The following is a 23,703-nucleotide window of genomic DNA, read 5'->3' on the forward strand; positions in this document are numbered from 1 at the left end:
TGTCAAGGCTCTTTGTAGTGACATGTTTCTTATGGTAATCAAGCCTTTGACACAGCATCATACCAATGACAATTGTCCTAATTGCATTCTATGTTTACAGCTTTCCTCACATGCGGCACTCAGTTCATTGCAAAGCGAGGCCAGAAAGAAAGGGGCTAGGTAGGAGGTAGGGACCAGGAGAGTGCCACAAGGCTGGTTGGCAACCTTAAGTAGACAACGATGTGCCAATGGGGTCTGTAGCTTAGTGATAATGTAAAAACTACTACTAAAATCTCAACAGATAGGCAATGTTTTTTTTATAGATATAACCGAGTTGCTGAGTGAATTGAAACATACCCTTCTCTGACGGTCATAGGGGTGGTGTGGTCGCAGTAGCATCAAGCCCATAGGGGACACAAAGGCACGTACCCCTTCAGATTTGTCCTTTTTTTTAATCAGATGTTAACTTCTTCGATATAGGGGGCGCTCTTTTAATTTTTGGATAAAAAAACTTTCCCGTTTTAAACAAGATATTTTGTCACGAAAAGATGCTCGACTATGCATATAATTGACAGCTTTGGAAAGAAAACACTCTGACGTTTCCAAAACTGCATATATTATCTGTGAGATATTATCTGTGAGTGCCACAGAACTGATGCTACAGGCGAAACCAAGATGAAATTTCAAACAGGAAATGCCCCAGATTTTGAAGGCGCTGTGTTCCAATGTCTCCTTATATGGCTGTGAATGCACAAGGAATGAGCCTACACTTTATGTCGTTTCCCCAAGGTGTCTGCAGCATTGTGACGTATTTGTAGGCATATCATTGGAAGATTGACCATAAGAGACTACATTTACCAGGTGCTCGCTTGGTGTCCTCCGTTGCAATTATTGCGTAATCTCCAGCTGCGTGTATTTTTCCATTTGCTTCAGAGGAGAAACCCAACTGCCACGAATGACTTATCATCGAATAGATATGTGAAAAACACCTTGAGGATTGATTCTAATCAACGTTTGCCATGTTTCTGTCGATATTATGAAGTTAATTTGGAAAAAAGTTTGGCGTTGTAATGACTGAATTTTCGGGGGGTTTTCTTAGCCAAACGTGATGAACAAAACGGAGCGATTTCTCCTACACAAATAATCTTTTTGGAAAAACTGAACATTTGCTATCTAACTGAGAGTCTCCTCATTGAAAACATGAATAAATGATTTTATTTGAATGCTTTTCTTGTTTTTGTGAAAATGTTGCCTGCTGAATGCTAGGCTTAATGCTATGCTAGCTATCAATACTCTTACACAAATGCTTGTGTAGCTATGGTTGAAACGCATATTTTGAAAATCTGAGATGACAGTGTTGTTAACAAAAGGCTATGCTTGTGAGCCAATATATTTATTTCATTTCATTTGCGATTTTCATGAATAGTTAACGTTGCGTTATGGTAATGAGCTTGAGGCTATGATTACGCTCCCGGATACGGGATTGCTCGACGCAAGAAGTTCAATTAATTACTAAACTTGATTTTTAAGCCCACGTTTTATCACAATTATATATAAAAGATCTGTCAGCGGTATTTTGCAAATAACACAATGTTTGATTTATGGCTCTAGATTTCAGGAAAAAGCTATTTCAGGTGTTTGAAAATAGTGAACTTTCAGAGGGGCTAGCAGCCCCTGTCCGGACCACCCCACCTCCATCCTCATGTACTTTGTGCACCCTCTAATAGGTGCCCCTTGGCTCCCCTTCTTGTTCGGGTGGCGCTCGGCGGTCGTCGTCGCCGGTCTACTAGCTGCCACCGATCCTTTGTTCTGTGTTCGTTTGGTTTTGTCTAATTGGTTTCACCTGTTCCTTGTTTGGTTGTTAGGGTGGGGTTATTTAAGTTCGTTTAGCCCGCTTCTGTTTGTGTGGGCTTGTTCATCTGTATTTGTGAGAGTGGTTAGTGTTTTGTTGGGTTTTCTCGCTGTCCTAGTATTTCACAATAGGGTACTATTTTGTTTTATAGTTACACCTGTGTTGGGTATACTATTTTGTTCCAGTGATTTTTTTTGGGACATTAAAGCGTGTTTTTTCCCGCATCCTTTGCTCTCTGCGCCTGACTCCACACCCATTCACTCATTGAGCGTTACAGCTGCCAAATAACTACTTCTCCCTAATGTGTGGAGACAGAAGATGTACACAGACTCATGACAGGTTCCATCTCCACTCTGTAAGGCAAAATAGCCTGGTCAATCCTGGGATAAGGGGGAGTGAAATTGTTTTAATATTTTTATGATAATTAGAATTTGGCTAATCACATGACAAAGTAGTGTTCAAATTGAGGAGTGTTTTTTTTTTTTTTTTTGCAAGGTCAGAATGCAAGTCTGTTTTGGCAATGGGTGCAAATGCAAAGTTTTTCTCAAGTGTGTCACTTAATATGCATGCCATTAAAGAAAGAGGGATTTTAGGTTATTACATATTGATGAAAGAAATGTTACCCACTTCACAATGTAACAATTAACCATAATAACTTTATTACATTATGCGTTCATCATATTTATTACATTATTGGCAATGTATTATATTATAGCATTTATTACTTTATAAATGCAAAAGTTATTACATTATTAGCAGCTATTACATTATTGTCAGGTGCTACAGGGTCTACTAATGAGCGATGTGTGAAGCCGGTGCTAGCGGGACCACCTGAGGGTCACAACCTGACTAAGGTCCTATGGACACTGACGGTTTGTTGCTGTCGGATGATCCAGTCCGTTAATATAAAAATGTGTCGATGTTCGTATCAAGACGCCTGTTTCAGTCGGCGGCGTTTAAACAAGGGTGGGCCGTTTTATGAGTTGACTTGTTTCTGCGCTTCATTGAGGGAGAGTTCAAATGAGCACAGACCCACTGTGTACAGCGGTGTTGTGCTCTCCTCTCGCTCCTCAGACGTCATCCTGTATTTATGAGGGCTAAAACGGGATCACTGACAGCTCAAAGATCCAAAGCTAAAGGGCGGGTAGCTTGGGAGCAGCAAGTGCTATAGCTGCGTTAAATAAACCCCACGGTGAAGACAGAGCTCAGATAAGACTGGAGAAGTTCCAGACACGGTTATGGATTCTGTTTCAGCTCTGATGCGTATATAAAGTTCGACATATTAAAAACATTTTATTGTATAAATGTTTAATGGCCTTGCACAGCCGTAGCGATTCAATATTGAAGAGGATTGAAATCCCATGTCTCCATGTAGCAAGCGATGTTAAGCAGAAAATCTCTGGAATGTGTCCAGGCTCCAATTATCTGTGGGCCAAGGAGAGGAAGGCGGAGGAAAGAGAGAGGGAAAGAGACAGGGGAAGGGTGGAGGAAGGAAAGAGGTCCATTTATGTGAAGGAGTGGTGGATGGAAACGGACAGGGGGAATTATGCTAAACTAGCGAACAGCTCAGTTGGATGTGGGTCTGCTGCACAATCATGCAAAATGAAGCACAGCACCAGTCCGCCTGAATCTACAAGATATGAGCATCTGAAGAGCAAGATGGAAGGAACTTTACATCTATCGTACATGAGCAAAGAATAACTGGGGAGAAACACAAATGTAACGCATAACTGCAATGTTATCCAGTCCAACCATCATACAGTACTGCTGAAGACTGATTGGGCAGTTGCTAAACATGGACAGTTCAATGTGTGGTGGACACACAGTAGCATGCCTTTGAGGAATTGCATGCCGTGTTTAGTCCAGGGACAAAACCCTAAAATACAAACAAGCGCTACACAGATTGGAGTGAGCAGATGAAGCCGGGGACAGAGCTGACCATAGAAATGCCAGTGGTTTGGAAAGGGCAACAATGGCCAGGGGGAACAGTGACCACAGCTACTGGTGTTTCCCTGTGATCCCTCATTGTGTAAAATCTCCACAATGCAACTTGCTCTCTGCAACACACACACACCTGAGGTTTGTGTTACTGTTGACAGGTTAAAACCTCAAAGTGATTTCATTTCCAAACCACGTAATATGTTGTAATACGTCCTCGAGGACGTTACACATCTGTAAACATAAAACAGCTCTTTGAAATGCTTGAAAATGCATCTCATTGGTGAGCGGACTTCTTTTTACATCATCATCTCGCTCTTGCTCTAGACGGTGTTCATGACAGTAACGTGAACTGCCACATGAAATGGCCATCAGCGGCACTGCAGCTGTATCTCCCACTCCTCGCCCTCAGCAGCCCAAAGCCATTTACAACATGATGGGGGAGAGAGTTCCACATAGCCTCTGGCCATTCTAATTATAACAAACAGGTCTAATACACACTGTGTAATCTCCCAGCCAGTTATGATAAACACATTGGAGCGGAATGAAAGGGCTTTAACAAATAAATTTTAAAAATGAAACGGCACCTATTCTGGCTTTGTGTAAAGAGCGAGATCCGATAACAAGAAAGGCAATTTCCCCGTCAGATAACATGAATGTGTGCAACTCGGCTCATATGAAATGGGGAAGCAGGCTAAATGAGCTATGTGGCTAGACGGCAGCTCTCAGCACTGAGCTGAATTCCACAGTGGATTGACTGGGTGACAGGGTGACAGGCTGACAGGGCAGCACTGGCAGATCAAACACATGACAAAACACAGCGAATGCAGGGCTGCCCAACCTCTCCTCTCCACCCATCTCTCCTCTCGCATTCTTTTCCCCATTCAGCCTTCCCCTCAAAACCCTCTCAACCTTTAATGTAAACCTCTCAACCCCTTTTCACACTATTTTTTTCAGATAATATGTGCCATTCTAGAAGAACCTTTCTTGAAGAACCTTTGGCAGCGATTACAGCCTCGAGTCATCTTTTACTCTTTTTTTCCTTCATTGTATTCAATTGGTATGACGCAAGACTGTAACTCCCAATGGACTTGGAACATCTGTATTTGGGGAGTTTCTCCCATTCTTCTCTGCAGATCCTCTCAAGCTTTGTCAGGTTGAATGGGGAGCTTTGCTGCACAGGTATGTTCAGGTCCCTCCAGAGATGTTAGATCGATCGGGTTCAAGTCCAGGCTCTGGCTGGGCCGCTCAAGGACATTCAGAGACTGCATTGTCTTGGCTGTGTGCTTAGGGTCGTTGTCCTGTTGGAAGGTGAACCTTCACCCCAATCTGAGGTCCTGAGTGCACTGGGAAAGGTTTTCATCAAGGATCTCTCTGTATTTTGCTCTGTTTATCTTTCGATCCTGACTACTCTCCCAGTCCCTTCCGCTGGAAAACATCCCACAACATGATGCTGCCACCACCATGCTTCACCATATGCATGGTGTCAGGTTTCCCCCAGATATGACGCTTGGCATTCAGGCCAAAGAGTTCAATCTTGGTGTCATCAGACCAGAGAATCTTGTTCCTCATGGTCTGAGAGTCTTTAGATGCCTTTTGGCAAACTCCAAGTGGGTCGTCATGTGCCTTTTACTGAGGTGTGGCTTCACTCTTGTCACGCCTTGACCATAGAAAGCTGTTTGTTCTCCATGTTGGTTGACAAGGGTGTGTCATTTAGGTGTTTTTGTATTTCTATGGTGGCCTGATATGGTTCCCAATCAGAGGAAGCTGTTTATCGTTGTCTCTGATTGGGGATCATATTTAGGTAGCCATTTCTCCATTGGTATTCATGGGATCTTGTCTGTGGTAAGTTGCCTTAGTGCACAACAGTAGCTTCACGTTTCGTTTGGTTGGTTGTTTGTTGTTTTGTTCAGTGAGTTTCGGTTTATTAAAATTATGTGGAACTCTACGCACGCTGCGCCTTGTTCTTCATTTAACGACGGACGTGACAACTCTACCATAAGGCCCGATGCAGAGATGGTTGTCTTTCTGGAAGGTTCTCCCATCTCCACAGAGAAACTCTAGAGCTCTGTCAGAGTGGCCATCAGGTTCTTGGTCACCACCTTGATCAAGGCCCTTCTCCCCTGATTGCTCAGTTTGGCTGGGCGGCCAGCTCTAGGAAGAGTCTTGGTGGTTCCAAACTTCTTCCATTTAAGAATGATGGAGGCCACTGTGTTCTTGGCCTTTCATCGCTGCAGACATTTTTTGGTACCCTTCCCCAGATCTGTGCCTCAACACTATCATGTCTTGGCGCTCTATGGACAATCCTTCAGTCTCATGGCTTGGTTTTTGCTCTGACATGCACTGTCAACTGTGAGACCTTATATAGACAAATCATGTCCAATCAAACCATGTCCAATCAATTGAATTTACCACAGGTGGACTCCAATGAAGTTGTAGAAACATCTCAAAGATGATCAATGGAAACATGATGCACCTGAGCTAAACTGTTTTCACTTTGTCATTATGGGGTATCGTGTGTAGATTGCTGAGGATTTTTATTTTATTTAATCCATTTTTGAATAAGACTGTAACGTAACAAAATTTGGAAAAAGTGTGCCAATTATATGTGCCAAATATAGTTTTTCGTACCAGAGAGTCTGTTGTAAAAGTGTTTTTGTCAATTCTTCATTACAGCAAAGACTAGAAATTCATGAATGCAATTTCCGAAATGGAACGGTTTATTTATTATTTAAGTTAATTATTCAAGGATCGCTTCATTTTATTTGAAAACTAAAATGCTTGATTGCATTTCAAATAATGAGTGCGTCGTATGCTGTGTGATGGCATGAACAAATGAATGATTGATTGAGCCTACATACATTTTGAAATATAGGCCTAAGTAAGTTACGGTATTGAGACTAAACAGGATGCTCTCTTAGGCCTACAGCTCAATGGTGGTTATGCAAGGCTGCAATACTAAGCCTACTAATGATAATGACATGACTTATTATTATAATGATGATCATCATTATAATAATAGTAATAATAACAATAACAAGGAGATCAAGAAAAATTTGCTTTATTATTATTATAAATAAAACATTTCGGACTATTTGGAACAATGTAAACAAGACTAAATAAATTATAAGTAATACCAGAGAGGCTGTTCTAACAAACAAAAAAAAGTGTAAAGCCTTTATTACAGCAAAGCAAATATTAAAAACAGACGAATTTGTGAAATTGTTTAATTGACATATTGTTGCGTGTGGCTTGATGCTCACAGGCTATTAAACAAAAACTCAAACAGGCAACAGAAGCCTGGATCTGTCTTATTTCTGTAGATATATATGCATGATTTATAAAGCCAGGCACATTTAATAGTTAGGATATTGATTATAGATCTTAAGTTGGGGTTTCCTCTCTCCTCACTTTTCTTAGACAATAAGGCAAGGGCTGTCTCCTGACTCCACTGCTACTTCCGCCACATTATTCTCAACACCAACATGCTGGTTAACTTTGCTATTATGCTCATAGCAACATGGTCTAGGAAAAGGCACCAATTCAAAAGTGCACTGATCTGTTTCAGAACCACGGACAGCGACCACCCAACGCTGAAGAAAGCGCATGTTATAAAATAATATAATTTTTATTAGTGTTGCACCATTGTTGTTACGTACTGTAATATAACCATATACAATTTATGTAGCACATGTCTTAGTGATGGACTGTGCCATCCCCACGGCCTCCACAATGGATTGGTCCACTCAGACAGGTGCAAATCAGACAGGTGTCTTGTACACCATGATAAATATATTTATGTATATATATTTTTTGTTGTTGTTGCTACTGCTCGACTAAAGAATTCTTGGTCGACCAACAGCCTATCAACCAAACAATCAACCAGTTGACTAAATGGAGTCAGCCCTCGTTGCTATGGTGTCTCAAGATGGACAAACAGTAATATTGCCGCTTTTTTCTCTTTTTTCAAGAGACGGTTTTTTAAGGGAGTATGTGAGGCACAGACGTTCACGTCGCCTAGCCGAGTTCTGCTAGGGGCAAGCCAAATCTAGTATGCTGGTGCCTTAAAGACGAGATTTTGAGGACCGTTGAGGTCTTTCAGCTTTTGCTTTCACGTAGAAACCTTTCTGTCAAAGGGGCCGGAACTGTTGCATCGATTTATAAGGATGCTGACCCACAACAAAGCCACTGGTCTAAGGTGTGATCAGCCACAGCTTTGAGGGAAGTACAGGTGACCGACGACAGCCCTTGAAGTGACCCCATCATCACAGAGTCAAGAAGGGTTAAGAGGGAGCCGGGCCAGAAGGCTTTGAGGCCTGCTGACCTCTCCACCTGTTTGGTTATGCTGCATTAAGTCTGTCAATGAGAGCCTTGGCCAAGGCCTATCACAACCACGACAGCCAGGGATGATGAGAAGGGTCAAAGCGGAGGTTTGTGGCTATGAATTTAGACCACCGCAGGGAGGACACAAAAACCACATACAGGCGGTGGATAGCAGGGGTTAAGGGTAAGGAGTGATAAGTGAGCCCTCAGCTTGGAATCTCCAGAGAACAGCTTGATATGACCATAGGCGGGAAAGGTATAATGTGAAGGTGACCAGTATTAGTGCCTCAACAGGGAGCACGGCTTTACCAAGTAAATCAGTGTTGATTCGGCCGTCCCTGGGGACAGCTGCAGCTGAGGGGTGGGGGTGGTGCTGTGGCATGGGTGTAGTAACAGTATCTTGCGTGAACGATTTAAGAGCCGGTTTAACTCCACAAACTAAAGCCAGCAAAGGAATACCTCCCAGGAAGAGAAAAACATTTGGCATCTGAAATGAGATACTGTGCATCTATCAAGGTGAATATCTGTATACAGGCGTGGCGTATGACACACAAAGAATTTACTAGTGGATAAAACTAAAGCCATCATCATCCTCATATGGGTACTGTACACCCAGGCATCTACACTACAGCAGCATAAATGTGAGAATAATATGTCATGTCTGCCACAGAGTAAACAAGCACTATTGGCCAGCAAAGTTTTCAGCTCACAGGATGAATCCCAATTACAGTAATGTCAGAACTCCTGTCATGTCCTATTTTTACCCCACATCCTGTGAGATTACACACCTAGTATGACAATACACCCTCTGGTACAGTAGCTCCAACAGACAGCCTTAACGTAGCACTGCCTTGGCCAGGTGCCTAATCACAACTCCCGGGGTGCGTTGCTGTGTACGCCACAGCGCTACCCCTGGGGAACCAACCCAGGCCCTATTATCCAACATCAACCAGGATCTACTTCTCCTTGACCTGGGAGCTTCACACCTCCAGCCTACACATGTATCTACCGAGATACACGCAGAAGCGCACACGCAGAAGCGCACACACATACACACACACACACACACACACACACACACACACACACACATACACACACATTGGGCAAAATGTATCCCTAGGCCAAAAAATGAATTTGATATTTTTTATTCTGCTGAGCTTCTCCTCTGTTCTATGTCCTATGTTTCTCACGCGTTTCCTCCCTACAGACAGCATTTACAATGTTTTATTTTCTCTATGCTGTAAATAGTAAATGGGCACTGTACTTCTGTTGACGTCGGCAAGCCTCCTCTGCTAGCCTTACAGTTACTGTAAATCCACCTCAATCACCCCACCCCTCCTAAAACTTTCCTTCTCCTCAATGATGATGTCTGTGCTATTGTATGACGTGTAGTCCTATAAGCTCTATCACTACAGTGTGTTGCGCCACTTGTATCGGACACAGCGGGGGGTCTAAATGACTATGAGGTGGAGGGCGAGTCATGACATGAGTCAGTGTTTGACCTTTCCTGAGAGCACAGAGTCATGTCCCATTTCAGGGTCACATGAAATCAAAGGAATTACTGGGGCAAAAACAACAATATCCACACGATTAGACTGGGCTTCTTCGAAAGAGGATTTAGAGCTTAACTTTCTAAGACTTACAAGACTTATGCTCAAGACAGGCAGTAATTGAATAAAGCATTTGCACAAGTATTATCGCATGAGTTATAATTCGTTTTATTTAATACGACAAACACATATTTCTGTCAAGTAAAACTGTCCAAATAGGCAACCTTGCATGCTTTGACATGTGTAACGTTCGTCGTCCTTATCTGAGGAGTATGAACGATCGGAGGACCAATGCACAGCGTGGTATGTGTTCATGATGAATTTATTAAACACAGAACACTAAAACAAAAATAACAAAGAGAAAGACACGAAACGAAACAGTCCTGTCTGGTGACATACACAAAGACAGAAAACAATCACCCACGAAACACAGGTGGGAAAAGGCTACCTAAGTATGATTCTCAATCAGAGACAACTAACGACACCTGCCTCTGATTGAGAACCATACCAGGCCAAACGCAAAACACAACATAGAAATACGAACATAGACAACCCACCCCAACTCACACCCTGACCAACCTAAAACAAAGACATAACAAAAGAACTAAGGTCAGAATGTGACAATATGCTGAAGTAGAGATGATGGTAATTTGGTAATTTCCCCGACAAAGACATCTAGACATTGTTTTACAACAAATCAAATCAAAGTTAATTTGACACGTGCACCGAATACAACAGGTGTAGACCTTACAGTGAAATGCTTACTTACAGGCTCTAACCAATAGTGCAAACAAGGTATTAGGTGAACTTTGGTGGTATAATGATCAAGCATGTTCTGTAAATATATTCTCATCATCCTCCCATCAATTCCTTGGAATTGAGGATGACAAGTAAAATGGGGTCAAATGAGCTCAACGTGAACATTGCACAGCAGTAACCATTTCAGATTGCACCTAAAAGAGGAATCGCATACAAAAACAATGAATTTCCTTACGCTTATAGAGAAGAGGGAAGATGGGGTTAGAAATATAGAAGGGGAGAAAGAGAGAAGAGAGCACTTTTCAGCACTTTAGATCTAAGATCTTCTTAACCCAAGAGAAGGGGGGGGCTTGGAGAGAACAGAAGAAAACAGAGGGCAAAAGGGCTCTCTAAAGCAGAGAGGGTAATGATGACCACAGACACAGCCTCTCCCGAGGAGGCTCAGCTCCAGCTCTCTCTTCCCAGCATCAGTTGTTAGTGGAATGGAGAGGGTAATGCGGCGCTTGGTCAAGCCAGACATTTGTCTCTCACTGTTATGTCGAGAATGACTCTTATTTAGCATTTTTTTTGTTTCTTACCAGTCAGAGCTAAATAGTCCAACAGCAATGACACAATAACAGTGACCTGACCACAAGTGATACATTCAACTAATAAACAGCATATCAATGAAACAAACAAACCCACATTAAAAAGACCCATTAAAAAAGGTACGCTGGTTGAGTTGTGTATAGTCCCGATACGTGCTGAAAATCCAACTTTTTTGATACTGTATTTAATACTGTCATACCAACAATGAATGCTTGCGTCTGTGAGCCTGGTTGTTCTGTGCTATGTGTAAGAGAGCCAGGATAAAGATGAATGCTGAGGTAAACTGTAACCACTGGCGTGGAAAGATGAGTTGAGCAACAAAGTGTCATGGTGAATCATACAGCAGTGTTGTTCAAGCCTTTGCAACCATGTCTGGTTGATTTATTGACTATTAAATAAACAGGGTCAGTTAACAACCATTATTCAGCTAATTGACATGAATCATTTTAGGGGAAACTGGGAATCTTTTAAATGAATACCACCAAGGCTCACTTGTTGGCTCAGTGTCTTCAGTTGGTGCATAAAAGCAAATGAATTATTTCAAAATGAAAACAAATATCTACTTCCCATTGAAGAAGTCATCCTGGGGATTTAAATTAATTCTATTCATATTTCAACACTTTTTTTAATGGTCTATAGATTTTGTTACTGCCCAACGGAAACTGAGGCGGAATCAGACGAACTAGGTGAAACCTTTGTATTCACAGTCAATTCGGTCAGTCGAGGAGTGAATAAAACCCGGGTGGACAATTAACGATGCTTGACATTTTCCATTCAAGATGGTGTATTATAATCATTATCATGTACCAGGCAAATAATGCCTGCTGCGCGAGCCTTGATTGGCGTGCTCACTATACTGCGGTGCTGCAGTCAACTGAGACCTTGTTCACTAAACACAGAGGACATTACTCCTGTTCTCAACATGACTTTGAAAAGACAATGCAACTGAGAAATGTTCTCTGTTATGCACCCTGTAAATAATTGAGAAATATGTACAGCTGACCCATGTACAGTATACTAATATAATTTATAATATATACCATTTAGCAAATGCTTTTATGCAAAGCAATATGCAGTAGTGCATGCATATATTTTCGTAGGGGTGGCCCCAGTGGGACTCGAACCCACAACCCTGATGTTGCAAGCGCCAAGTGAGCACAGGACCACACATACAGGACCATACTGTATGTCATACAAAGCATAGTCCACAGGTCTAAAGTAAGAGGACTGGTAAAACACATGATAGGGTTTCGTTTTCTCTCTGCCGCTCTCCGTGTTCTTTAATTCTCCACTCTCTCATTTATCTTACACCCTTCTCTACTCAACGCTTTGACTGTGGTGAGTCTTGTAAAAAAAAATTAGGTTGGCTATATCTGTGTACAGCTTGCTCGATAGTTTATAGGCATATTAAACACTTTTTTTTTGTCATGTCTCGGGACTGGCCTACTAAAAAATGAACAGAGATTTCTGGATGAAGATTCAGTGAGGGGCAGTTGCAGGGGTCCAGTGAACTCAGTAGTAATGGACGTTGGTGGAAGAAGGTGAGGACCAAAGGGCAGCGTGGTACGTGTTCGTCATTTTATTAATGGAACTGAAAACTGATTAACAAACCAACAAAAGAGAACAACCGAAACAACTCCGTCAGGTGCAAAACACACTAAACAGAAAATAACTACCCACACCACACAGGTGGGAAAAGGCTACCCATGTATGGTTCTCAATCAGAGACAAGGATAGACAGCTGCCTCTGATTGGGAACCATTCCAGGCCAAACACAGAAATACAAAACATAGAATGCCCACCCCACTATAGACCTGACCAAACAAAATAGAGACATAAAAAAGGAACTTAGGTCAGGACGTGACATTAGTGGACTGAAGCTCAGGTCAGCCGTGGCACTTGTAGGCTTTGAAGTTGTTCAGTCAATTAGAAATATATGGCATTGGTGTTGCCATTTGCCTTTATAATAAGGGCTGTTTTATGGTGCTGTGAATTTACTGTCGACTCTCTACACTCTGAAAACACGAATAACTGCTCTCTAACGGAGGTGTTAGGTAGTAACTCTTGAGTTTCAAGTTTGTGGAAGCTCACAATTTCTCCTACCATTTCTACCGATCTGCGTGACAGTGATTATTATTTTATATGTGCATTTTTGTGGAACAGTTTCATTTCAATAACGTTTTCGTTTATCAAAATCATTTTCATGTGGTTAATCATTCAAATCTGAATTAAAATTCCACGAATGCAAGATCACCAGCCTCTGCTATACGGACATATGAATACACTGTGATCCATTGGCGGCTAAATAACTGAGTACATGGAACTCAGAGACAGCCTATAGGCCAAATGCAGCAGTAGGCCCATAACTGCCATCATCAACTAAGTAAAAGACATAGGCCTAAAGCTGACAAAAACAGTAGAAAATATCCTGATGAAAGTTCAGGTTATTTCTATCGCATGAATCTCTCTACTCCGCCTGTCTGCCCCCCTTTCTTTCTGTCTTGACTTGAGCTATCACCAGTGGTGTGCAACATTGTAGGCTATCAAATCAATCAACTGGATCCGGCCGGAAGCTATCGCTAGCAATCTTGCAACGTTGTGTCAACTAACCTATTCCAGGCCCTCAGTTTCCTGTGCCATTGAGCTCGGGGACAGACGGCTGTTTTTTTTCTTCTACTGGATATATGGAATCATCAGATCATGCTATTTTGCATGATCTGATGATCCCATATATCCAGTAGAAGAAAAAAAACAGGCTCGATGATTATCAAGGATGGGAGAGTGTTGGAAAGATTATTTTTTTTATCGTATTATTCTCAACAGCGAAGAAAAAATTACTGAGAAGCTCAGCATATTAGTGGTGGACGTGGTGAGTTAAGACAGAAATCAGACATCCACAAATGGGCACTTTCCTAGATTGGCAGGTAGGCCTATTTCTATGCGTGCCCAGGCGCGCGCTACCTCAAAGTTATCAGGACAGAGAAACCAGAGACATGCTCATTGCTCACATTGAGCACTCTAAACAAAAGACAATTTTTAAAAAATGAGAAAAACTCATAAATGATGGTTATGAAATAAACAAAAAATGTCTCATAAGAAAAGCAGGTTGTGAACTCTGCAAACAATGTTTCCACTCCGAGAATGAGAACGGTAAATGACTGTAATTAATACATGCATTAACAGAAATGAATGTAACCAACCTGCATGTGACTAAATAAAAATCTAATCTAATCTTCCTCTCTGCTGAAACTATCTCACTGGAGAAAACATCAGAGTGAGTGAAAACGCGTACCTCCGTCTTGCTATATGTAACCCACGTATCTGATGCTGTCTGGACAGAAATAGTGTGAAAGGGCATAGTATTTTTGTCCAAACAGCATCAGATACAGTACCTGCAGAAAGTATTCACACCCCTTGACTCTTTCCACATTTTGTTGTTTTAAAGCCTGAATTTAAAATGGATTCAATTTAGATTTTTTTTGTCACTGTCCTACACAGTACCCCATAATGTCAAAGTGGAATTATGTTTTTCGAATGTTTTCAAATTTAAATAAAATTGAAAAGCTGAAAAATCTAAAAATTCAACCCCTTTGTTATGGCAAGCCTAAATACGTTCAGGAGTAAAACATTCGCTTAATAAGTTGCATGGACTCTGTGTGCAATAATAGTGTTTAACATGATTTTTGAATGACTGCCTCATCTCTGTACCCCACATATACAATTATCTGTAAGGACCCTCAGTCAAGCAGTGAATTTCAAACACAGACTCAACCACAAAGACCAGGGAGGTTTGCCAATGCTTCGCAAAAAGGGGAACCTATTGGTAGATGGGTCAAAATAAAAAAGCAGACATTGAATATCCCTTTGAGCATGGTGAAGTTATTCATTAGACTAACCTTAACTCAATCACTACAACGATACAGGCGTCCTTCAGAACTAAGTTGCCAGAGAGGAAAGAAACCGTTCAGGGGTTTCACCATGAGGCCAATGGTGAGATTAAAATAGTTAGAGTTTAATGGCGGTTATAGGACAAATCTGAGGATGAAGCAACAACATTGTAGTTACTCCACAATACTAACCTACTTGATGGTGTGAAAAGATGCATCCTGTTTGCAACAAGGCTCTAAAGTAATACTGCAAAAGAAGTGGCAAAGCAATTCACTTTTTGTCCTGAATACAAATTGTTATGTTTGGGAGAAATCCAACACATTAACTGAGTACCACTCTCCATATTTTCAAGCATAGTGGTGCCTGCATCATGTTATGGGTATGCTTGTAATTGTTAAGGAATGGGGAGTTTTTCAGGATAAAAACTAAATGGAATGGAGCTAAACACAGGCAAAATCCTGTACTTAGTCTAGGAGATAAATTCACTTTTCAGCAGGACAATAGCCTAAAACACAACGCCGAATCTACAACGGGGTTGCTTACCAAAAAGATAGTGAATGTTACAGTTTTGACTTAAATCTGCTTGTAAATCTATGGCAAGACCTGAACATGGTTGTCTAGCAATGACCAACAACATATTTGACAGAGCTTGAAGAATTTTGAAAATAATGTGAGTAATGCGTCTTTCTGTCAGAGCGTGTCTCGGTCAAATAAATGATACATTTTCAATCATTTATTTAGATGGGCAAAGAAGTACTGCAGGGCGGGCCAGGCCCCTTAAGGTTCATTCATAACTCCAGCCCTGGCGAGATTATTGGCGCATGTTGGCCTTCTGTCCACTCACTCACACACAAACACACATGCACGCACACGCGCACACACACCCACCCACATCTGGAGGCAGAGGCCTGCTGGGGATACCCGGGGGGCTAGGAAGGGATTAAGCCAAAACCTTTACATGGCAGTCAGTCTTCAGGCACACACACTCCTCATTATCAGTATGTTCCTGGGATAAGGGCCTCTGTTGTTCTCCAAAAATAGCACGTTTGAAATGGTCCAGTCCATCTGGTCTACCCTACCTGCTGACTGTTTACAAGGATTAGGTACCTACATGTTACTCGGCCTTAGATTCCAACATACACGTTGTAATAATAAAGATGGAGACAAAAAGTAGGAGAGAATTCAGATAATAAATTGCATTTATATGTAGCTTGTTTCACATAGATCTTAAAACCTTTTTGCAGTAGCCTTATTTTCATACGGTAAATGGACCCATGAGCACCAACATGTGAAGTTCACAGGAGCATATCAAATTGGGTGTCAAAATGAAAGCAAAGAGTTTATATTTTTTGGAAATGAAGTCATAGATACATATTTTTCGACAATTGTCTATCTTATAAATTCAGGAATGGCTTTGATTTCTGGTCAAGCAGATGGAAAATGGGTCTTAGAAAACATCTGCCAGAAAAAGTCTTGAAAAGGTACTATAAATACATCAAAACACAATAATGTTGAATTAAAGACCCCTGCCAACTAATAAACATATAGTTTGTTTCGTATAAATTATTTGCCTTCTGTGCGTTTAAGAAACATCTCCTTGTGCCTTGTAATTCCATTACCAAAACAGATAAGGTATTTTCTCATTTCACACCCTCATCAGGAGGGAGGATAATGAAGATTCACAGAAGTAACGGTAGACTTAGTTAGTGTTTTTACTGATATCAATTTTTGTTTATGAATTATCAAGTGATTAAAAGTTGAAATTCTGTTACCCAGTCGGTAACAGAATTAACGAAAAACCATATAAGTCTGTTTCACAAGTTTGGACAGCACAGTACAGTGAAGCACAGTAGAGTACAGAGCAGTAAGGAAGAGTAGAGTATAGTTCAGTTCAGTACATACAGTTCAGTACAGTAGCACACTAAAGTAGAGTACAGTCTACTGTACTCTACTGAATTATACTTTACCATACTATACTGTACTGTGCTGTGCTATACTGTGATGTCTAAACTTGTGAAACAGACATCTATGATTGGTTCAGATTTGGTCCAAACCAACCAAATGTATTATTCATTAGAATAATACCCATATATGCAAAGGATGATATAGCATATTTCTACCTTTGTGTACCTATTCAGGATCCATCACCATGAAGAGGAAGACATTCAAATCCATAATTATGCATTTCAATGTAGTACAGATTAGGGACCCATGATGTAATTTTGTTACCGGGTGTAAATCCCTTTCCTTACTGTAGTTCAATAACTAAAATAGATTTTTCTGCCCATTTTAAATCTCACTCTCTCTCTCTCCCTCTCTCTCTCTCTCTCTCTCTCTCTCTCAACGAGTAAAAGTTCATCAACATTTCATAAATGTACAGTTGAAGTCGGATGTTAACATACACATAGGTTGGAGTCTAACTCGTTTTTCAACCATCATTTGAGTCAATTGGAGCTGGATCTATGGATATATTTCAAGGCCTACCCTCTAACTCAGTGTCTCATTGCTTGACATCATGGGGGAATCAAAAGAAATGAGCCAAGACCTCAGAAATAAAATTGGAGACGTCCACAAGTCTTGTTCTTCCCTGGGAGCAGTTTCCAAACACCTGAAGGTACCACGTTCATCTGTACAAACAATAGTACGCAAGTATAAACACCATGGGACCACGCAGCCATCATACCGCTCAGGAAGGAGACATGTTCTGTGTCCTAGAGATGAACGTACTTTGGTTCGAAAAGTGCAAATCAATCCCAGAACAACAGCAAAGGACCTTTTATTGTATATTGAAGATTTCAGTTGTGATTGGGGAATACTAACCAAATTATCAGGATTGAAAAATATATATTTCCCTTCGAAATTCACCAGAAACAACCATTTCACAGCTACTCATTTCACACCGGAACACATTGACCCCCCCAATATCCAACACAAAGTTACACCCTTGCTACTGGATGAGTGCCTCACCAACATGCACACTGTCACTTCCAGTACTCAGTCAGATGTCCAAACACAGGGGAAATCTGAGGCGTATAATCTGCTGAAATAAATATGGAGCAGCAGATCTGTCAGAGCTCGTAGATACATAACTCGATGGGTGGATAGATAGGAAGCACTTCCTACAAACGTGCAGCTCCTTGTTAAAAAGGACGTAGCCTTGACAGCTGCGAAAGGGGTTAGCAAACCACCAGGAACACCCAAATCTATAAACCCATATATTTTGAATCCCACTACCATGGCAAAGACAAAAATAGAAGTGTTCTCCTGTCATATTACAGCTAAAGAAGATTTATTATTAAGGTCACTTCCATAATACATCATGTAACAATTACATAATAAAAAAATTTAAAAAATAATGATAAAGATGAGATTTTCCCCCTCAGGAGTATTGAAAATTAATACAACATTACAGCTTGAAAAGCTTTAAAGACTCGACCACTAGTGGGGCCACTAGAAGGGCCGGGGAATACGACCACTAGTGGGGCCACTAGAAGGGCCGGGGAATACGACCACTAGGGGGGCCGGGGAATATAATAAGCCTGTCCTCCTGCATTTCGATTTGGGCACTTTGTATTTCAATTGGCTAGGTGCAAAACATAAACAGAGGGCATCTGCTTTAAACAGGGAATCGGGAATCTTTGTTCTTCTACGGAAGGAACAAAGTAGCCTGAAGTGGGACTGTCATGTGGGAATGTTTGGCTCCTCTGCATTAGTGTATGGTGAGCGGGTGGATGTGCTGTGAGAGGACGATGCCAGGCAGCTTGGATAATACGAGGGACTTTGGGGCTTTCCAGCAACATAAATCAAATTGACTTTCTGAATAGCCTCATAAAGTGGCACGCCATCGCGATGCCGTGTACGGCGCATCGCCTGTCCCTTCAGCATGCAGATCATTAGAAGGCTCCTCGGCAATCAAGTAATGCGTGTGATATGAAAATGCCTCCCTCAAATTCTAGCGTCACAGGAAAGGATGATGCAGTAGGCTATAAGCTAGACCAACTAGGCTATAGCACTCTGTTGATTTCAGGTTTTCCCCTTTCCTTCTTTCTTTAACCGCAACAAATAGACTAGAAAGGTATTCCTTCTGACATCGTCAAAGTTATGCTTAACGTAGCTTTTCATTCTCCTGACCACTCACTTGTTTTGGGAGACAACGTAGGCCTAAGTATTTCCGATTAAACACAATTTTGTTCCTTAATAATTAGGCCGGTCCTTTTTTTAATGCTGTCCTTTTCTCACTTGACAGTGACATGCGAGGAAATATCACAACCAATAAGTGGCCTAGTCTGCCATTTCCACCAGGGAGGGGAATCGTAAGGGTAACCTTTCATGTAGGCCTGGTGATTCAAAATAGGAACGTCTAGCAAGGGAAATGAGCTATCGATTGAGGGTGGGGAAGAAAATAATGACTCGGAAGCACCACCAAAGGTTGTTATTCGAGGAAAAATGAACAAACAGAGGCTTGTTGTCATTCATCAGAAAAAAATAATGACATTAAAATCACATTACAACTGGGTGGAAAAAAATGAAATAGACACATAATAGGACATAATCAATACTGGAGGCTGAATATTCCCAGTTTTTCACTGGAGAAGCAGCTTGTCCAAAGACCATCCATAAACCAAGTCCCTGATCTTCCCAAATAGCTACAGCTACAAACAGGCTACTGTAAATCACCTACACCTACCTTGTTTCACACTGACAATTTGCCTGATGCATTAAATTGACTTCGATGCATTTTGTCAGGTGTGCGACAAACGAAAAAAATGCATTGCACGACAATGGCCTCACAATAGGCTATCATAAAGTCTTGGGGATTGGAATGATCAGAAAAATAAGGCCAATTTACTTGACATATTGACAGCTATATAGAGAGGGTGGTTCAAGATGAGGTAAAGCGTTTTGTGTTAAGTGCACCTAACACTATCAGGTTTATCTTGCTTATAACATTTTATCCATCAGTGTGTTGCGATGTACCATTGTTGAGAGCCTAAATTGGTGTGCATCTCTCTCTCTCTTTTTCTCTCCATCCCCCATAGAGAGCAATAATGAGCATATTTTTTTAGGCACTAACGGAGGCCAACTCCACCATGGCTCATTGACCCAAGGAAAGCCTATTGGGAAATTCATGTTTTTTGGGGGGGGATAAACACTGAAAATATGGGCTAGGATAAACACAGGTTTAGGAGATCTTAAACGTTTTGTTCTATGAGGTAATCTTCATCAGCTAACGTCACTTTTTGTGAATTTAAGCATTTATGTAATCAAAACAAGCAGATAACAGCACGTTTTTAGACTTTTTAAAATTTAACTAGGCAAGTCTGCATATTTCATACATGTCATGTTAACTGACTGATATTATCTCATAGAACAAAATGTATAAGATCGCTGAAGCCTGTGTCAACCTTATTTTTGATTACCCCATTCATTTTCCCCAGGAATGGCTTAACGAACCATAGGTAACTCATTTCTGGTTTTAAGGACTACGAGTTGGCAAGCTCTATTTGAGGTCACAATGTGTGTCCATTCAAATATTAACCTATCGCGCACACAAGCAAGACATGCATGAGTGTATACACTATCTCTCAGCCGACCCTCCTCTCATTGCCTACATCTAAGCACATTTTTCCTACACCCCATTTCAATCTGCACACTCAACATTGCCTCATTGTCTATAGTGCAGAGAAGGCTAGTGGGAGGAGCTATAGGAGGATGGGCTCATTGTAATGGCTAGAATGGAATAGAATCAAACACATCAAACGTATGGAAACCACATGTTTGACTCTATTCCATTTATTCCATTCCAGCCATTACAATGAGCCCATCCTCCTATAGCTCCTCCCACCAGCCTCCTCTGCTACAGTGGTCCCATTCCTATATTATTGAGGCTATTCCAGGTGAATTGCATGTAGCTAACATGTAATTGTGGAGATATTGTTTAAAGAAATAGAATATCAGCATATTCCTTCCTAATCCGCAGACACCAGGCAATTCTCAAACCACCTGTTTTCAGGCAGCAGGAGAATTGACGCAATGAACAGGAGACCCATTCTAAACAGTAAGTTAATATTACATGTTGCCTATGGTATAAAACATGTATTCACATTTCCCATCTTTAGATTATTGAATATAAAAACATTATGATTAATGCAATTCCCTAACTAAAACATACACGATAATTATATGCAACTTCAATAGTCATTATGTATAATTGCGCATGAGAGGTTAAGTCAAAAATTGCTTTGCAGTATGAGGTAAGAATGAATTGTATTATTGAACAATAATGTATCCCGTACCAATATCATGCTTCGGAACTGACAATGTCCATATTGTTAGAGGTGTGTGGTGGCACAAATGATTTGCCAATTACAGATAGGCTACCCAAACATATGCCGAGGCAAATCCATGCAGAGGGATGGCACCCTTAGTAGCGTACTGATTTTGGGAGAAGGCGCACTTACCGATGTGTATGATTGAATCAGAATTCACGGGCTCCCACTCCTGACTCCAAAATATGGCAAGGAACAACACTGCTGAAACAACTTTCATGGCTCCCGCAGTTTAAGGCAATTTCCCCAAGAAGCGCCAAAACCAAGATGAGTGTGACCTGCTAGTTTTAAAATCCCGAGGAGCCAAGGTTTAGTCCATATAGGGATGATCTATCGATGGCTTTCGCACTTGACTTGAATGTAGCTGTTTTCAGAAAGGTAGACGTCCAGTTACCCTGTTGAAAAACCCTTTACATCAAATCATGCTGAAAGCTATGGAGTTCTCCACAGTCGCATCCAACGCCGGTGCATCCGATCAATCCGAAACTGGGAATAAATGCAAGCCAAACGCAATGTTCGATCAATAGGAACGCTGTGGTTTGGGTTTCTCATACGCAAATCCTGGGCTGATTTGGAGGAGACCGTAGATTCTGCCTCAGACACGACGCATTTGCTCAGCTTGAACGAATGAAAATAAACTGCAAAACTTGCATTTTCATGCGGTTTCAAAGACTGGATCCATCACTGATATTTAAGACATAAAACAAAAAAAATGATCAAATGTACATTTCACAAGGACCTCCATATTCAAGAATCTGGCAAGCGTAGATACCACTCTTCTGCGACAGAAAATCAAGTGTAAATTCACCACGGTGCGTTCGATGAGGCTCCGCATGCGGATTCTCTCTAGCAGTCGGTGGGTGAGCTATACTGAGTGGAAGGAGGCCCGGTAGAGAGAGACAACTACAGGGACAGCAGCAGCAGTTGCCAGCCGCGCATTTTCTGGAACAGAATTACCTGGAAGGAAGACTGACGGAGGCAGAGAGAGGATGATATGCACAGAGGGCGGGGATTTCTCACATGAACCGAGAGGCAATCTGGCCAGGCTCTAGCTCCGCCCTGGTTCAGTGGTGGGCATCTCCACGCTCCTTATAGGCTGGGGGACACTGGGCATAGGCTAATCTTAAATCTGTTGACAATCGTCTATTAAAGACTCAGTAGGAAAACACTTTGGATCACTTTTGATAGGTGTCAAGTGATCCACTTATACATATTTTCAATCAAATTACTGTTTCACACCCAAAACCAACTAAATCAAATTGTATTGGTCACATACACATATTTAGTAGATGTTACTGCGGGTGTAGCGAAATGCTTGTGTTCCTAGCTCCAACAGTGCAGTATTATCTAACAATTCTAAATAATACACAAATTGAAAAGTACAATAATGGAATTAAGAAATGTATAAATATTAGCGCGAGCAATGTCGGAGTGGCATTGACAAAAATAGATTAGAATACAGTATATACATGAGATGAGTAAAGCAGTATGTAAACATTATTAATATGACTAGTGTTCCATTATTAAAGTGGCGTTACATAACCGGGTGGTAGCTAGCTACTGATGGTTATTTAACAGTCTGATGGCCTTGAGATAGAAGCTGTTTTTCAGTCTCTCAGTCCCAGCTTTGATGCACCTGTACTGACCTCACCTTCTGGATGATAGCAGAGTGAACAGGCCATGGCTCGGGGGTTAATGCCATCAATGATCTTTTTGGCCTTCCTGTGACATCGGGTGCTGTAGGTGTCCTGGAGGGCAGGCAGTGTGCCCCTGGTGAAGCTTTGGTCAGACTGCACCACCCTCTGGAGAGCCCTGCGGTTGCGGGCGGTGCAGTTGCCATACCAGGCGGTGATACAGCCCGACAGGATCCTCTCAACGATGCATCTGCAAAAGTTTCTGAGGATGTTAGGGGCCAAGCCAAATTTCGTCAGCCTCCTGAGTTTAAAGAGGCGCCGTTGCGCCTTCTTCACCACACGGTCTGTGTCGGTGGACCATTTCAGATTGTGTGAAGGAAACTGGTCATATTGTCTTGTCACAGAACTTTCACACAACATGGGTATTCATTAGCTAGAGAAGACCAATGGGAGTGCAGTAGAGTGGACACTGGACATAGCCTACACCACTTACAAAAGGCATTACACACACAAAATGATACCTCTCCACCCCAATACACCAGAGGAAGCCGTCACTGGAGAATCCTACATCAACGTGTTCCATGGTATATGCCTTTTAAATAGGCTACAGTATTCAACCTTCCAACTAAACTACAATTCTGTATATGTGTACGTTTCCAACATACATAACATCTTTTTCAAGCAAACCTTTGATGAGCTCAATATTACCAATTCATGGATCACATTAATAACATGCAATATCATATTCTGTAACATTGATCTGTAGATTTCCATCTAGAGCACAATTTTAAAACTCTAATGTTTAAACTATAAAACATGATAAGAATTTGAGCAGTTGAAAGCTTAATCTACCTATGTTA

The 23,703-nt window shown here is 41.4% G+C and overlaps 1 protein-coding gene across 3 annotated transcripts in view; it reads right to left on the reverse strand.

Moving 5' to 3' along the window:
• LOC112263410 (glutamate receptor ionotropic, delta-2) overlaps positions 1-22,256 on the reverse strand; it is a 542,976-nt gene extending 520,720 nt beyond the window's left edge. For all 3 annotated transcript variants that reach the window (XR_006084700.1, XM_024439586.2, XM_042330707.1), the window contains exon 1: positions 21,342-22,256. Coding sequence is in view for 2 of the 3 variants with exons in the window: in XM_024439586.2 (XP_024295354.2) it covers positions 21,342-21,429 (88 nt within the window). In the remaining variant the exon portion in view is untranslated. The remainder of the gene's footprint in view (positions 1-21,341) is intronic.
• Positions 22,257-23,703: the final 1,447 nt, after the last annotated feature.

This window comes from Oncorhynchus tshawytscha, linkage group LG12 (genome assembly GCF_018296145.1).
Source record: "Oncorhynchus tshawytscha isolate Ot180627B linkage group LG12, Otsh_v2.0, whole genome shotgun sequence".
In the NCBI taxonomy this organism is placed as follows: Eukaryota; Metazoa; Chordata; class Actinopteri; order Salmoniformes; family Salmonidae; genus Oncorhynchus; species Oncorhynchus tshawytscha.